At 41.3% G+C, this 16671-nt stretch overlaps 1 protein-coding gene across 1 annotated transcript in view; it reads left to right on the top strand.

The window, feature by feature from the left end:
- Window positions 1–16671, top strand: part of LOC125467002 (NF-kappa-B inhibitor delta-like) — a 136891-nt gene that overhangs the window by 73328 nt on the left and 46892 nt on the right. The window contains exons 3-4 of the mRNA XM_048562291.2: window positions 5216–5261; window positions 13614–13900. Of these exons, the coding sequence (XP_048418248.1) occupies window positions 5216–5261; window positions 13614–13900 (333 nt within the window). The remainder of the gene's footprint in view (window positions 1–5215; window positions 5262–13613; window positions 13901–16671) is intronic.

A 16671-nucleotide genomic window follows, 5' to 3' on the forward strand; every position in this document is an offset into this window, starting at 1 on the left:
GGACATGAGTGAATCTGCTGTTTCTTTTATTCAACAATCGACAATGGTTACATTGTTGCCAGAATCCTGATTTTTTTTTTTAACTGAATTCAAATCTCACCCCCTGCCATAGTGGGATTCAGACTCATGTTCCGAGACCATTAGACTGGGGTTCCGGATTACTACTTTCATGTAATGTAAACAGCAGAAGGTATTGTGAAATAAAACAGAAAAACATAGGAACTGTATCAGAGATAATGGGAACTGCAGATGCTGGAGAATCCGAGATAACAAAGTGTGGAGCTGGATGAACACAGCAGGCTAAGCAGCATCTTAGAGGCACAAAAGCAGATGTTTCGGGCCTAGACGCTTCATCAGTATCTAGGCCCGAAAACATCAGCTTTTGTGCTCCTAAGATGCTGCTTGGCCTGCTGTGTTCATCCAGCTCCACACTTTGTTATCTCTAAAACATAGGAGCTACTGTGTCTGTGGAGAAACAGTTAATGCTTCTGCCCTGTGACCTTAGATAAGAATTGGGAATGCAGTAAGTTTTGAATCATAGACCACAAAATCACTGCAGTTTGGAAGCAAGCCATTCAGTCCATTCTGATCCTCTGATGAGTATTCCACCCTATCCCCATCACCTTGCATTCCTCCATGGATAATCCACCTAACCTGCACATCCATGGACACAACGGGCAATTTAGTATGGCCATTGCACCTAACCTACATGTCTTTGGACAGTGGGAGGAAATCCATGCAGACTCAGGGAAAACGTGCAGACTCCACACAGTCACCTGAGGGTAGAATCAAACTGGGGCCCATGACAGTAAGACAGCAGTGCTAACCACCTAGCCACCCCATTTTCATGCCAACTCATTGTCATTGAGTTTTTCCACAACTGATAAAGTTACAGACCTTAAACATCAACTCTGCTTTTCTCTCTCCACAGTCATTGCTGGATATCTTGAATTATTTGTTTTTATTTCAGAATTCCAGACTAGTACAGTGTTTTGATTTTATGGAAGAATTAAGGCTTAGAGTGTGCCAATCAGTCATAGGGTTTGCTGCCATTAAACTTAATCCCTTGATTTAGTTTATTATTTTTAAGGCAGATTTGAATTTAAGCATGATGCTGAATAGTCTAGAGAGAAGAGAAATTCCCTACCTAAGGGCATACATGGTGAGTCTACCTACAGCTCATGGACTGCAGCAGTTCAAAAAGGCAGCTCACCACCACCTTCTGAAGGGCCACTAGGGATGGGCTATAAATGCTGGTCAGTCAGTGACACCAATGTTCCACAAGTGAATAAAAAGGCAGGCCTGAAGGACATTGACAAGGTGCCACATAGGAGGCTGCGAAATAAGGTAAGATCTAAGGGTGTTAGGGGCAAGGACTGGCGTAGATAGAATATTGGCTGACTGGTAGAAGGCAAAGAGTAGAGAAAGTAGTCTTTTCACAATGGCAGCTGGAGGAGATCTGCAAGGAGTCCATGTTGGGACTGCTGCTATTCACATAATGCATAACAATCTGGATGAAAGAATTAACGGCGTTGTTGCTAAGTTTGCAGATGACTCAAAGATAGGTGGAGGGATAGGTAGTGTTGAGGAAGCAGGGAGGCTGCAGAAGGACTTGGACAGCTAGGAGAGTGGGCAAAGAAGTGGCAGATGGAATACAATGTGGCAAAGTGTGAGTCTCTGGGAGGAAGAATAGAGGTATGGACTATTTTCTAATCAGGAAAAAGCTTTGGAAATTTGATTTGCAAAGAGACTTAAGAGCCCTAGTTCTGGATTCTCTTAAGGTTAACATGCAGGTTCAGTTGCCAGTTAGGAGGGAAAATGCAATTTTAACATTCATTTCAAGACAGCTAGAATACAAGGGCAGAGATGTACTGTTGAGGCTATATAAGGTTTTGGTCAGACTACATTTGGAATATTATGAACAGTTTTTGGCCCTGTATCTAAGGAAGGATGTGCCAGCCTTGGAGAGTGTCCAGAGGAGGCTTATGAGAATGATCCCGGGGATGAAGGGCTTGTCATTATGAGGAGCAGTTGAGAATACTGGTGTCTGTAGTCAATGGAGTTTAGAAGAATGAGGGAATATCTCATTGAAGCTTACAGAATACGGAGAGGCCTGGATAGAGTGGACGTGGGGACTAAATCCAAGGGTACAGCCTCAGATTGAAGAGATAACCCTTTACAATTGAGATGAGGAGAAGTTTATTCAGCCAGAGAGTGGTGAATCCATGGAACTCATTGCCACAGTGACCTGTGGAGGCCAGGTCATTGAGTGTATTTAAGACAGAGAAAGAGTGGTTCTTGGTTAGTAAGGAGATCAAAGATGATGGGAAGGAGACAGAGAATGGTTTTGAAAAACTTATTAACCATGGAGCAGACTCAGTGAGTCAAATGACCTACTTCTACTCCTAGATCTTATGGTCTTGAGACCCATAGTGGAAGTTAAGGCAGAGGGACAATCAATGTACTTTGAGGAAGTCCAACTCCATAGATGTGCGACGGTGACAAAGCCTGCAGCTTACTCCATGAATATAAAATTGTGCCCACCACACAGGTCTGTAATTTGCTCAGCTTCAGTGTAGAATAACAAGCAAAACCTAAGTTTATTTTGCTTTTCTTTTAACTCTTAAATGTCCCAAAAACCTCAAATTTAAGGTGATTTCTTTTGTAGTCCTGTAACACAAAAGGAGATATCGCAAATGTAGTCAAATGAGTAAGAAGTGTACTTGAAAATGACACACTGCAAGTTATACAGCAACAAGGTGTGCAGCTTCCATGCAAATTAGAAGACTTCATCCCCATCAGTGGATGGATACTGAACACCTGAATGCAAATTAATTAGCTCCGCTTGTCTATTTTTCTTTATTATTTTCTACACAAGTTTTGGAACAGATAAACAGCCCATGCGTTCGTATCTCACTGTATGTATGTGTGCTGTACAGTGGCTCCTGTTTTACCACCACGGTGCGAAATTGTGACAAGCAAGTTGCGATTAGCTTAATGTTTCATTAGATTGCTTGCAAGAACACACAATAAATTTGACTTCTGTGCAAACCATTGAGAGGAAGGTAGAGGAGTTCTAGGGTGTGGAAAACATGGGATTTGTGAAGGATAGACAAGTGTGGCATCATTAGTTATATCAATTACTTCAGTCTCCTGGACCTGGCTTGATAGCCTCTAAAGAAATTTTTCAGGGTCAATAGACATCCAGTGTGAGATGCTCCCTTCTGAGTACCACTAACAATTTTTTTGGTTTATAAAAGGTAACATATATACAACCTAACTGTTGCTGGCGTGCATTCACTATTTCATTTTAGGGCATTTTCTTTCTTTCCACTCGGTTTCGAGCCAGCAAAATCAATCTGAAATTTTTTTTCACTCAGACTTTTTGCGTAATCTACATTGCCCCAAAATGAGCAATAAAGCACATCACATTCATTTAAATCCAATGTACAGAATCTCACTTGAGAAATTTGGCAACAAAAATCTCAAACTGGCTTCTGCGATGACCAATATCACCCCAAAGTGTTATTCCCAAGCCGTTATAACAATGAAGAGTTTTGAATATGAGAATTAAAATGTCAAAAATGAAGTTAGACAACAAAACATAAGGTGGTGAGCACAGGTATGATGATGAACAGGGTCTGGTGCGATGCAGTTTACATTCTAGGTAACCAAGTGCTGGATGAGCACAAGTTTATGGAAGGTGAGAGGTGAGTGACTTTCCAGAAAAGCATTGGAATACTGGAGATGTTAAAAAAGCATGGATGAAGATTTATGCTATGATTATAACTGGAAGCAAGGATAGAAATGGGTTATATTACAGAGGCTTTTGTGAATGAGTATGAAGAGTCAGAGCCCAGTTCAGGCTGAAAGAGAATGCTGAGGCTGAAAATTCTCAAGTATAGTCTGAGGCAAAGACCAGGGATCAGGGTGGATTCACTGAGACAAAAACAATATTCATGCTGGGGACCAGAAACAATGACTTCAGTTACCTATTATGTTTAACTGAGTTGAAATTACACCTCTTCCAGCACTGAAAACTGACAAAGAGCTGAGAGGCAGGAGAAATGCTGATTAGATTAGATTCCCTCCAGTGTGGAAAGAGGCCCTTCGGCCCAACAAGTCCACACCGCCCCTTGAAACATCCCACCCAGGCCCATCCCCCTATAAACCCACACACCCCTGAACACTACGGACAATTTAGCACGGCCAATCCACCTAGCCTGCACACCTTTGGACTGTAGGAGGAAACCGGAGCACCCGGAGGAAACCCACGCAGACAAGGGGAGAATGTGCAAACTCCACACAGACAGTCGCCCAAGGCTGGAAGCAAACCTGGGTCCCTGGTGCTGTGAGGCTGCAGTGCTAACCACTGAGCCACCGTGCTGCCCCATGCTGATGAGTGAGATGGAGATGGATATTATCAGTGTACTCATGGAACCTTTCTCGTTGATCCATGTGCATCGTAGCACTGGCCATAACTCTAGAATTGCATTTCAAGCTCTAGCTTTGATCTGTACAGACTCTTACAATTATATTAAACTAATTTATAGTGAATAATATAAGTACCAGTGTAGCGTGAAAGGCCATTATTTGTTCAAAATTTCCCAAAAATCAATCAAAAAATCGCAACGGTCATTTGCTCTATCAGCAATCCATCTCTCCATAATATTAAAAGAAAACTCTGTAAAAGTTCTGTAAACTAATTATTGGGATTTCTGCATGGCTGGCTAGGCCAGCATTTATTGGTCAAACCTAATTGTCCTTGAGAAAATAGCAGTGAGTTGCCTTCCTGACCAGCTACACTGAGAGTGATATAAGGGAGAAAGTTCCAGAATTGTGATGCAGTGACAATGAAGAAATAATCAACATGTTTCCAAATCAGAATAATCTGTGACTTAGAGAGCAACTTGATATGTTCCCAAGCATTTGTTTAGAATATTTATCTGTTGGTGGAGGTCCTGAGTTTGAAAAGTACTGTTGAGGGAACCACAGAACATGCTGTTGATGCTAATCATGATATGTGCTTTATGAAATAGAGCTAAACAAACTCTGCCAGATTGAATTACAGTATTTTATTTATGGATGTATTAATTTAAATCATTGCAATAGAAAATGTACCAAACACATTCACCACCTTAAAATTGTATTTACAGCTACAAAAGGACAATGCATGTTATTGTTTTTCTAATTTAACACTTCTTTTTACATCAAGCAGATGGTTTTGCCACACCTTTCGATGACATGCTATTCACAAATAGGTAAGATTCACTCTACATATAATCATAAAATAAACATTATTATCGTGACAAGGAACTGGCACATTTCAGAATGAACAATGGTGCGATGGACTTTTTACATACTCAATTACCCACATAACAGCCATTTATTTGTTAATTGTTACAGTCACATTGATTTTCTGTTTAGAGTTGAATGCACTTTTATCAGAAAACTAAAATCTCTTGTGCCAGCTGCCATTCTGTTTACCTTAATACAATTGTGTTTATACATTTACTGCCAAGTGCTTCTACATAACCCTATCACTTGTTTTAACAATCAATTGCCTTTCAAAAAGACAGACAAGGAATTGAATATTTATAGGGGCTTATTTTGTCACCAGCACATCTAAGTGAAGATGAAGGGAGGCATTCTGAGTAATGTCCCTTTCTGAAAAATGGGCACTTCTGTGCAAAAAATTGGCAACTAGCCATCAGCCAAGCCTAGGTTTGGAATCAGAGTCCAACGGCACAGAAATAAACTCTTTGGTCCAACCTGTCCATGCTAACTGTAATACCAAACAAAACTAGTCCCACCTGTCGGTGCTTGACCAATATCCCTCCAAACCTTTCCTATTCATGTACTCATCCAAATGTCTTTTTAAATGTTGCAACTGTGCCCTCGTCCACCATTTCGTCTGGAAATTCATTCCACACACGAACCACTCTCCATATAAAAAAAAGTTGCCCCCCTCCGTGTCCCTTTTAAAACTTTCTCCTCTGTCTTTAAAAATGTGACTCCTAGTCTTGAAATCCCCCTTCACAGGGAAAAGCCACTCCATCTGCCATTCACCTCACCTATACCCTTCATGATTTAAAAAATCTCAACCTTCAACACTCTAGTGAAAAAGTCCCAGCCTTTCCAGACTCTCCCTATAACTCGAACCTTCCATTCCCAGCAAATCCTGGTAAATCTTCTCTGAATCCTCTCCAGCTTGGTAATTTTCTTCCTATAATGGGGTGACCAGAACTGGACACAGTACTCCAGAAGAGGCCTCGCCAATGTCCTGCACAGCCTTAACATGACATCCCAATTCCTACACTCAAAGGTCTGAGCAATGAAGGCAAGTGTGCTAAAAGCCTTCTTAACTAACCTGTCTACATGTGATGCAAACTTCAAAGAATTATTCACTTGAACCCCTAGGTGTCTGTCTATTCTACAACAATATCCAGGGCCCTACTTTGAATAAGTCTTGCCTTTGTTTTACCAAAATGTAATCTGTCACATTTATCCAAATTAAATTACATGTGCTACCCTTCAGCCCATTGATCCAATCAATCAAGATCTCTTTGTAATCTTAGATAACCTTCAACACTGTCCACCATACCACCAATTTTGGTGTAATCCACAAACTTACTAACCCGCATGTATTTTCATTGAAATTATTTATATAAATGACAAACAAGAGTGGACCCAGCACTTATCCCTGTAGAACACTGCTGGTCACAGGCCTCCAGTCCAAAAAGCAACCTTCTACCACCACCCTCTGTCCCCTTCTACTAATCCTGTTTTGTATCCAAATGGCAAGTTCACTCTGAATCCCATGTAATCTAACTTAACTAATTAATCTACTATGTGGAACTTTATCTAAAGCTTTACTAAAGTCCAAGTAAACAACATCCACTGCTCTGCCCTCATCAGTCAGTTTGGTCACTTAAGTAAGCCCAATCAAGTTTGTGAACCATGATTTCCCTCACACAAAGCCATGTTGACTATCCCTAATTATTCCTTGTTTCTCCGAATACCTTTCAAAACCACTCCAACAACTTACCCGCCACTGAAGACAGACTTGCAGGTCTGTAATTCCCATGCTTCTCCTTACAGGTCTTCTTAAACAAAGGTACAACATTAGCCACTCTCCAGCCATCCAACACCTCACTTGCATTTACAGATGCTACAAGTATATTTGAAAGGGGCCCCACAGCTTCCTCCCTAGCTTCCCACAACATCCTGGGATACACCAGATCAGGTACAGGAGATTTATCCACCTTTATACTTTCCAAGACCTCTGGCATACCTTCTTCTGTACTGTGAACTATTTTCAAACATCAGTATTTATATTCCTACATTCTCAGAGTACTCTCCAGTAATTTTTCCACAGTAAAAACTGATGTAAAATATTCATTTAATATCTATCTTTCCCATCTCAACATAAAGATGACCTTGTGGAATCCTTACTGCTAAATGACAGTGTATCAGCATACCCTTAGGAGGTATGTTAATGACATCATCACTGTATCATGTCAGGTTAACAAGCAGTATAAATGTCCGATACTCCATCTTACCCCTAGAATCACTTGAAGCATGAAATGCCACCTGAAGAGCAATCCTCTGTTGTATTAGTTTAATGTTACTCCAGACACTGAAGTGTCTGTGAATGTAGTGTCTGTATTTAATATTTAACTGGAATAAATGTCTGTTGGATTCTTCAATTCCATGGTATCCAAATTCAATTTCTTAATATTTGAGGAATAATGTGTTTAATGAGGTGAGAGTGATAGTCCTTGACATCAAGGCTCCATTTGACCAAATGTGGCATCCAATCACCCCAGCAAAACTGGAATCAATAGAAATCAGAGGCAAACTTTCTCCTGGTTGGAATCATACCTGGCACATAGAAAGATAATTGTATTTGTTAGAGGTCAGTGATCTCAGCTTCAGGATATCTCTGCAGGAGTTCCTCAGAGTAGTGTCCAATGCCCAAACATGCTCAGCTGCTTCATCAATGACTTTCATCAGGAGTGGGGATGTTCGCCAATGATGGCACAATTTTCAGCACCATTCGTGACTCTAGAGACAATGAAGCAGTCCATGTTCAAATGCAACGTGACATGGACAATATCCAGCCTTGGGCTGACAAGTGACATTCACGCCACACAAATGCCAAGTAATGACCATTTCCAATAAGAGACAATCTAATCGCCATCCATTGATACTCAATGATGTTACCATCACTGAATCCCTCACTATCGGTATTCTGGAGGGTATCATTGACCAGAAACTAAACTGAACTCACCACAAAAGCACAGAGGCTAGAAGAGCAAGTCAGAGTCTGGGAATACTGGGACAAGCAACTCTTCTAACTCCCAAAAGCCATCTGCAAGGGCAGGATTGCCATGGAATGTTCCCCATCTGCTTGGATGAGTGCATCTCCAACTACACTTAAGAAGTTTGACATCATCCAGGACAAAGCCACCTGCTTAGCACATTGGGCAAATATTCACTCCCTCCACCGACACTCAGAGGCTGCAGTGTGTACTATCCACAAGAAACGCCGCAGGAATTCAAAAAATATCCTAAGACACCACCTTCCAAACAGATGACCACTTCCATGTAGAAGGTCAAGGGCAGCAGATACACAGTAACACCTTCAAATTCCTCTCCAAGCCACTCAATATTCCTGACTTTGAAATATGTCACCATATCACTGGGTCACACTCCTGGAATTCCCTCTCCAATGGTATTGTGGGTCTCCCTGCAGCACATGGACTGTAGTGGTTCAAGAAGGGGCTCACTACTACCTTCTCAAGAGAAACTAGGCACAATAAATAAATGCTGGCCCAACAAGCAATGTCCATACCACACAATCGAATTTAAAAAAAACTACACAAGCATTGCTACTTTAGGAAAAAGCACCATGCTGGAAGCAAAATCAGATCACATGGAGCCAAGAAAAACAGACAACTTTTAGACATAAGGACACAGAAAGAGCAATCGAATACCGTGGTGATGGAGGATATCACCAGGGTTAATGAAAAGAAATAGCCCATGGACCTTAACTTTCAGTGATGAGGTAGAGACTCAGCTGAAAAATATTTGGGTGGCACAAGGTACTTAAGAAGGAAATGACAAAATTGTACCTGGACAAAAAGGATGCAGTTTGTAACAGCCGTGGCCATCTCTTTCAAAATCCAGATACAGCCAAGAATTATCAGGGCTAATGAACCTTTTTCAGGAGATCACTATCTCCTCATGAAGAGCAAGAGATAAACATCCCAGAATTTCTCTGCTCCAAATTGGCCCTTTTTTTAATCATTTCTCTTTGCTATGCTCAAGAATTCCGGTGGTTGTGAGTGAGATGAGGCATTTATATTTGGTGGTGCATAACTGTGTGGAATAGCCTGTATAGCCAGGGGAAGTCTTGTAGAGTAATAATGTTCACATCAAAAAATACACACAATATGTGACCCTGACTAGGTCAAGCGTTCTGGCAGGTTGAAGAAGCAGAACCTCCTGTGAAGGTCTAATGTGCGTAGATCGCAGAATCACGGAAGTATTATGGTGCAGGAGTAGGCCATTCAGCCCATCTAGTCTGCACTGACTCTTCAAATGAGCATCATGACCTTGATTTGCCATTGTCCTTCATTTTTTTTTCCCTAAACCCTTGCTTATTGTTTCTATCCAACTTGGTCTCTAATGCCCTTTAGAATGTCTCAAATTCAAGACCCTTCACTGTAAGTGAACAGTTCTTCCATAAAGACAACAGGCTCAAGCAGCATGCTTTTGGTAGACTACTTACAGATTCCAGCAACAAAAAACCCCTCTACAAACTAACCACAAAATAAAACATGGTGGCTGTGGAAAGGAAACGCAAAACTACAATGTTAATAGTTAAAAAGGACATCCAATTTACAGGGGTAAAGAAAATTTCAAAGACTCACTAAGATGTCAAAACATCGCAAGAGCAGCAAAAGCAAGCTGGAAGACAAAGCAAGAGTCCAGATAAAAAGGCCCAGAGTAACAAACAGCAGCAGAACATTTCCAGATGCCGAAACAGTTCCATGGCTCAGGCGTAGCATGGAATCTATCCTACCATTCCCAAAAACACCCCAGGTGTGGAAGGATGCACCGTTTCTAAATGCCTCTGGTGTGGTGGGACTGAGGCACACCAGCGAGAAGGGTGCCACAACTGTGGAGCCATTCCAAAGCATCCTGTCACTCAAAACACAGACAACCTGCACACGAAGGGAGAAATTCTGAAAGCAACACTGCATTCAAGAGATTGAAGGACCACAAGAACGTACCATAAATTTCCTGGGGGAAAACAAATGACACCAAAAACAGATATTGACATATAAAGCTTTAAGTGGATGTCTACACCACAGTATTCCTTACAGTGCAGAAGCAGGCCATTCAACCCATCGAATCCACAACAACCCTCTAAAGAGCATCCAACCCAGACCCAGCCCCATTTCTGTAGGTCTGCATTTTCTATGGCTATTCCACCTTGCCTGGGCAATTTAGCATGGCTAATCCACCCAACCTGCACATCTTTGGACTGTGGAAGGAAAGCAGAGCACCCAGAGGAAGCCCACACAGGCACGGGGAGAATGTGTAATCTCCAAACAGACAGTTACCCGAGGGTGGAATCAAACCTGAATCCCTGGCACGATGAGGTAGCAGTACAAAGCATTGAGCCACTTTGTCACCCAATGTTTTACCTCAGATTTAACTAAGTAGCAACTCTCTGAAGCCTGTGTCTATCAGACCAAGTGAAATATCATCCACAAATCTCATTTCAGCTGCCATTTATGAAGTTACAAGGCCTTGGAAGAACATAACAAAAAGTAAAAAGCCAGCTCAAAGCCAAGCTGAAATGTAAACAACCAGGAATCCTTGAGCCTCCCTACATCATTCAAAATCGGGATCTCCTTTACAGAGTAGAACAGAATGCCTAAAGCTAAGATTGGTCAGAGAGATAGAGGAGATTGCTGATGCTGAACACAAATTAATTTCCTAAGTCAATTCCCAAAATTTTTCTTGGGATTGGGAAGATTAAAGGCTGATTTCCATATCACCCGACAAGATGATGCTAAAGCAATTAACCCGTGATTAAAAATTTCCTGGTCATAGCATTCAAATCACCAGGATCACTATTGATACAGAAAAAAAAACAAATCTTGAGGGTATTTCTATCACCAATGGCATTGCATTTCAGAATATTTCTTGGTATGGTGGATCATGTGGGCAAGATCCCACCAGACTTAGCAAAGGTCAAATGGGCATTACAGGCACAAAAACAGAAATTGCTTGACCTGAAATGTTAACTCTGCTTTCTCTCCACAGACGCTACCAGACGTGCTGAGCTCTTCCAGCAATTTCTGTTTTTGTTTCTGATTTACAGCATGGAAACAAGCCCTTCTGTCCAACTCGTCCATGCCGACCAGATATCCCAAATTAATCATGTCCCATTTGCCAGTATTTCACCTATAGCCCTCAGAACTCTTCCTATTTGTATACTTATGAGGATGCTTTTTAAATGTTGTAATTGTACCCGCCTCCACCACTTCCTCTGGCAGCTCATTCCATATATACACCACTCTCTATGTGAAAAGGTTGCCCCTTAGGTCCTTTTAAATCTTTCCCCTCTCAGCTTAAACCTTTGCCCTCTAGTTTTGAACTCCCCTCTCCTGGGAAAAAAAACTTGGACTGTTCACCGTATCTGTGCTATTGTTGAGTCAATTTCATTGTTGTGGATCTGGAACCACACACAGGCTAAACAGCATAAATATTTAGATTTTCACAGCAGTTGTTACATCGTCACCATTAGGCTAACTTTTTATTCCAGATTTTTATTCAATTCAAATTTCACTGTCTGCCGTGGTGGAACTCTCCAAACCATTAGCCTGCGGTTTTCTGATTACTAATTCAGTGGCATTACAACTATGCTGCTGCCTCCTAACTTACAAGCTACTGAAAGGAGGTTGCAAGAGAAAAGGCAGGCCTCACAGTGGGATGAAGCATGTTGTCAGATCTGGAAACAGTGTCTGAAGGGATGGTCAGATCATGTGTACAACAGTCCAATATCTTGCCTGTATTTTTAACAAGACAAACGCCTCGTTGTCAATGATGAGACTTATGAGTCTTTAGCAAGAAACTATTTGTACTGGGAGCCCTGGTGACTTGGTATTCTTCAAAGAATACACCAAGAATATATAGGAACTACAAAGTGTTGTGTCAGAACAGAGCAATCAGTGTTCTGACCAGGCATACTCACTCTGTAGAAGAAATAACTGATTCATTGTGGTATAAATAGCAAAAAGCAAAAGGAATCTCAATTAGCACCTCCCTTTCCTTAATGACTGTGGTCTGTCTTGAGAAAGATTGTTTGATTTGTTTGATTTTAAGAGTAATTTATGATTATCAATTCCTGTTCAAGATGGATTAAAGTTAATTATTTGTGCAGCACCATCGCAGAAGCAGCCATCAAATCCCTTAAGAGAATTTATTCCCCAGAAGGGATTGCAGACACTATAGTGTTTGATAATTAGCAGCAATTTATGAACTAAAGATTCTAATATTTCTCAAATGGATGTGACTTCATTCATGTTACCAATTCACCTTGGTATCCTCAAGCAAGTGGAAAGGCTGAGATAGGGGTAGAAACAATGAAAGATTTATTAAAGAAAACCGAAGAGTTAAAGACCGAAATCTTACTCTTCTGAGAAAGTGGAAACTATCGCTCATTCTCTTCACTGTAGCCACAAATGGGTAACTGTTGTAGGGTGAATCCTCACTAGTCCTCACTATGTTTCATGAGCCATCTCGTAAATTTACTGCCACATCTTCTTTCCTGGTAGGAATCAACAAGTCCCTGACTGAATTAAAGCGTTAGAGAAAATCCACTTGGTGGTTTAATGAGAAGTTCTTGCCTTAAACAAGTTCTTGCCTATGATAATCACCATTTGAAAGTTACATTAATCTAATAGTGTCTGTAACAATAACTGTGAGGGAGATCCAGGTGACAGTATTTATCCCTGTGAGATCCTGAACTGTTCTCACACCATACACACATGACATTATTGTTGGACTGTGTTGAAGCCAATCTTCACCATTAACATTTCAGACATTTAAACCTTTATACTTCAGAAACTTGCTTTTCAAATCCAGTGTGAAAATGGACCTTAGTGGAATGCATTGCCAGAGAGGGTTGTGGAGTCAGCCTCATTAGGGGCATTTAAGTGGCTATGTGATAGGCATATGGATGATAATATAAGGTAGCGGTGGAAGTTAGATAGACCTTAGGTTTATGATAAATGTTCGGCACAATATCGTGGGCCGAAGGGCCTGTACTGTTCTATGTTCTAAATACAGTAGAAGGAAGAAAAACCACAATTCCAAACAAAATGATGTAGCCTGATTTGTTTTAGAGTTGATTTTAATTCCGCAATTCAGACAGATTATAATTGATTTGCAAGTTATGGAGTAATAATGATATGAGATATTGCAACATATCCTACAATGAACTTCTTTAATGTCAATGCACTTAACTTGCTCTTATATATTGAATGTAAACATACTGTCAAATTGGTCAGTGTTATTTTGTTTGTTTTTAGGACATCCTATCTTCCCAGAGGCTGATATTCCTTCACCATCAGTGCAACATGCTGAAGAGGGAACCTTCCACACTACATGGCTGCCTCAATCATCTTCTGCTACCCTACAACCGTTGCCACAGTGGTCACCATGTCCCGAATACTCCTTACATGAGACAGTAAACACCTCATACATGCAAGACATGTGTATGCAGCCTGTCTGTTCCAGTTATGCAGTAGTGGGACCTCCCTCAGTGGTGTCCTACACTCCACAACCATTGCTGAGCAACTTTGGGATGAATTGTCAGGTACGATACACCCAGGATCTTCATATGCTGACACAAAGCATTTGTTATAAAATACATTAGAAGACACATTGGGGCTGGGGATGGGATTGTGCTCACTACTGGCTCATTTGGTATAATATGGTATACACAAAAATTATGGGTTTCTTCTTTTTGCACCCATGGGACATGGGCACTACTGGCTGGGCAAGCATTTATTGCCCATCCCAAGTTTCCCATTATAAAGCTGCCTTCTTGAACCATTGCAAACCATGTGTTGTAGGAAGACCCACAATGCCCTTAGTGAGGTATTTCCATGATTTTGACCCAATAACAGTGAAGGGATGGAGATAGATATTCAAATCAGGATGGTGAGTGGCTTTGAGGGGAACTTGCAGGTATTGGTGTTCCTGCTGCCCTTGTCCTTCTAAATGGAAATGATCGTAGGTTTGGAAAGTGCTTTCTAAGGATCTTTGTCAAATTTTTTGCAGTGCCTTTTGCAGATTGTATACACTGATGCTACTGAGCATCAGTGGTGGAAGGAGTGTATGTAGTGCCAATGAAGTGGGCTGCTTTGTCCTGGATGGTGTCATGATTTGAGTGTTATTAGGGCTGCACTCATCCATGTAAGTGGGGAGTATTTCATCACACTTTTGACTTGTGCCTTGTAAATGGTGGTCAGGCTTTGGGAGTCAGGAGGTGAGTTATTCACCATATATTCCTAGCCTCTGACCTGCTCTTGAAGCCACTGCATTTACATGGCAAGCCAAGTTGTCTTTCCGATCAAGGGTAACCTTCAGGAAGTTGATACCCGGAGATTCAGTGACGGTAACAGTGAATGTCAAGGGGCAGTGGTTAGATTGTCCCTTATTGGAGATGGTCATTGCCTGGCATTTGTGTGGTGTGACTGGTACTTGTCATTTGTCGGCCCAATGTGAACGTTGTCCAGTTTTCTTGTTGCATTTGAATGTGAACTGCTTTAGTATCTGAGGAGTCATGAATGGTGCCGAGCATTGTGCACTTGTTCCAAATGGTGTACTTTAAGGACCATCTTAAGAGGAGAGAAAGAAAGAGGGTTAGGAAATGCCTCAGTTGCTGAATGCACAGCTACAGTGGCAAAGTGATTAAAACTATGTAGTCTTTTCTTGAGATGTGTGCTCTGCCTACCTGTCTAAGCAGTAGAAGCTGTTATTGAATGCCATGATTGCTGCTGGATACAGCTTTGATGACCTCGGTGATGTTTGCATCAGTGCTCCCAAACACACCTGCAATGCTCTGTCATATCCATTAGCGTAAAAACAAATTGTTGCCACTTTCAACAGCGACATCTCTCTGATCATTTCTGCTTTCTGTACTTAATAAGTCTGATTGGAGACGCTGGGGCTCTTCTTGAGGAGGGCTAGATTAAAAGGAGATCAGTGTTCCAAATTGTGAGGACTTGTGGGTAGAACTGATGGGAAATCCAACTCCAGAAACTTTGAGCACAAAACCCTCGGCTGGCGTATGAATGTAATGCCGAAGAAGTGCTAACATCTCAACTCAATCATCATAGAACACGAAGATAAGACTTTGTGGATGCTGGAGATCTGAAATCAAAACAGAAAGCTTTGGGAAAACGCCGCAAGTCAGGCAGCATCTATTCATATTCCCTCGAATGAAGTAATTTTCAGTTGAGGCATTTTCAAAAGGGAATTAGAGATATTTTCTCTAGAGCGTCGGAGGGTGACGGGTGATCTCATGAATAGAGTGAATAGCTGAGGTCTCTTTCCCAGGGTAGTAGAGTCCAGAACTAGAGGGCATAGGTTTAAGGTGAGAGGGGAAGGATTTAATCAGAACCTGAGGGGTAACCTTTCCAAGCAGAGGGTGGTATGTGTATGGAATGAGCTGCCAGAGGAAGTGGTAGAGGCTGGTACAATTCCATTTAAAAGGTGTGTAGATGGGTATATGAATAGGAAGGGTTTAGAGGAATATGGGCCAAATGTTGGCAAATGTGACTAGGTCGGATTGGCACATCTGATCAGTGCAGATGAGTTGAACCAAAGGGTCTGTTTCCATGCTGTATAACTCTATGACTTAATGATTGTTGCTTGAAAATCAGCAATGTGAAGGGTTGCAGGGAGAAGGCAGGAGAATAGCATGGAATGAACCAGCATAGACATGCTGGATTGAATGGCCTCGCTCTGTGCTGTAGCAGTTCTGTGATTCTGTGAACTCTTAGGAGGTGGGCTGTAGAAGCTTGGAGATGATTTTTTTGTGAGGTTTTTTTCCTTCTTAAATTTAAGAAGATACCTAATCCTTGCTCACCAGGAGTACCACTGTTGGGATTGGTGGCTCATAACTGGAGACTAAATACACCAGCTGGCTTCCTAAGCACTGTTTTAGTTAATTAATGAGAAAATTGGCAAAAGGAAATATAATAGCACGTTTAAAGTCACAGGGAAAGGATGATTTTAATTGGTGCAGCAGTGTTCACTCCCTCACGATGCTCCAGAGTCCATTACCCAGTAAAATCTTTTGTAATGAAGTCACTATTGCAATGTTAAACAAGACAGATGATCTGTACACAGGAATATCCCATAAACAATAAGGACGTAGATGACCTGATAATTTGTTTATTAGTAACATTGGGTTTATTAGTAACATTGGATGAAGGATGAATATTGACCATGATACCCTGGGGAATCCTTTGTCTCTTTGAAAGAATGTCATGGGCTTGATTACAGCTAGTTAAAGGCTTCAGTTTAACCTCTCACACTGTGTAGCTGTCCCTCTGTATTGGACTGGAGTGTCATACA

The sequence above is a fragment of the Stegostoma tigrinum genome, chromosome 32 (assembly GCF_030684315.1).
Source record: "Stegostoma tigrinum isolate sSteTig4 chromosome 32, sSteTig4.hap1, whole genome shotgun sequence".
NCBI lineage: Eukaryota > Metazoa > Chordata > Chondrichthyes > Orectolobiformes > Stegostomatidae > Stegostoma > Stegostoma tigrinum.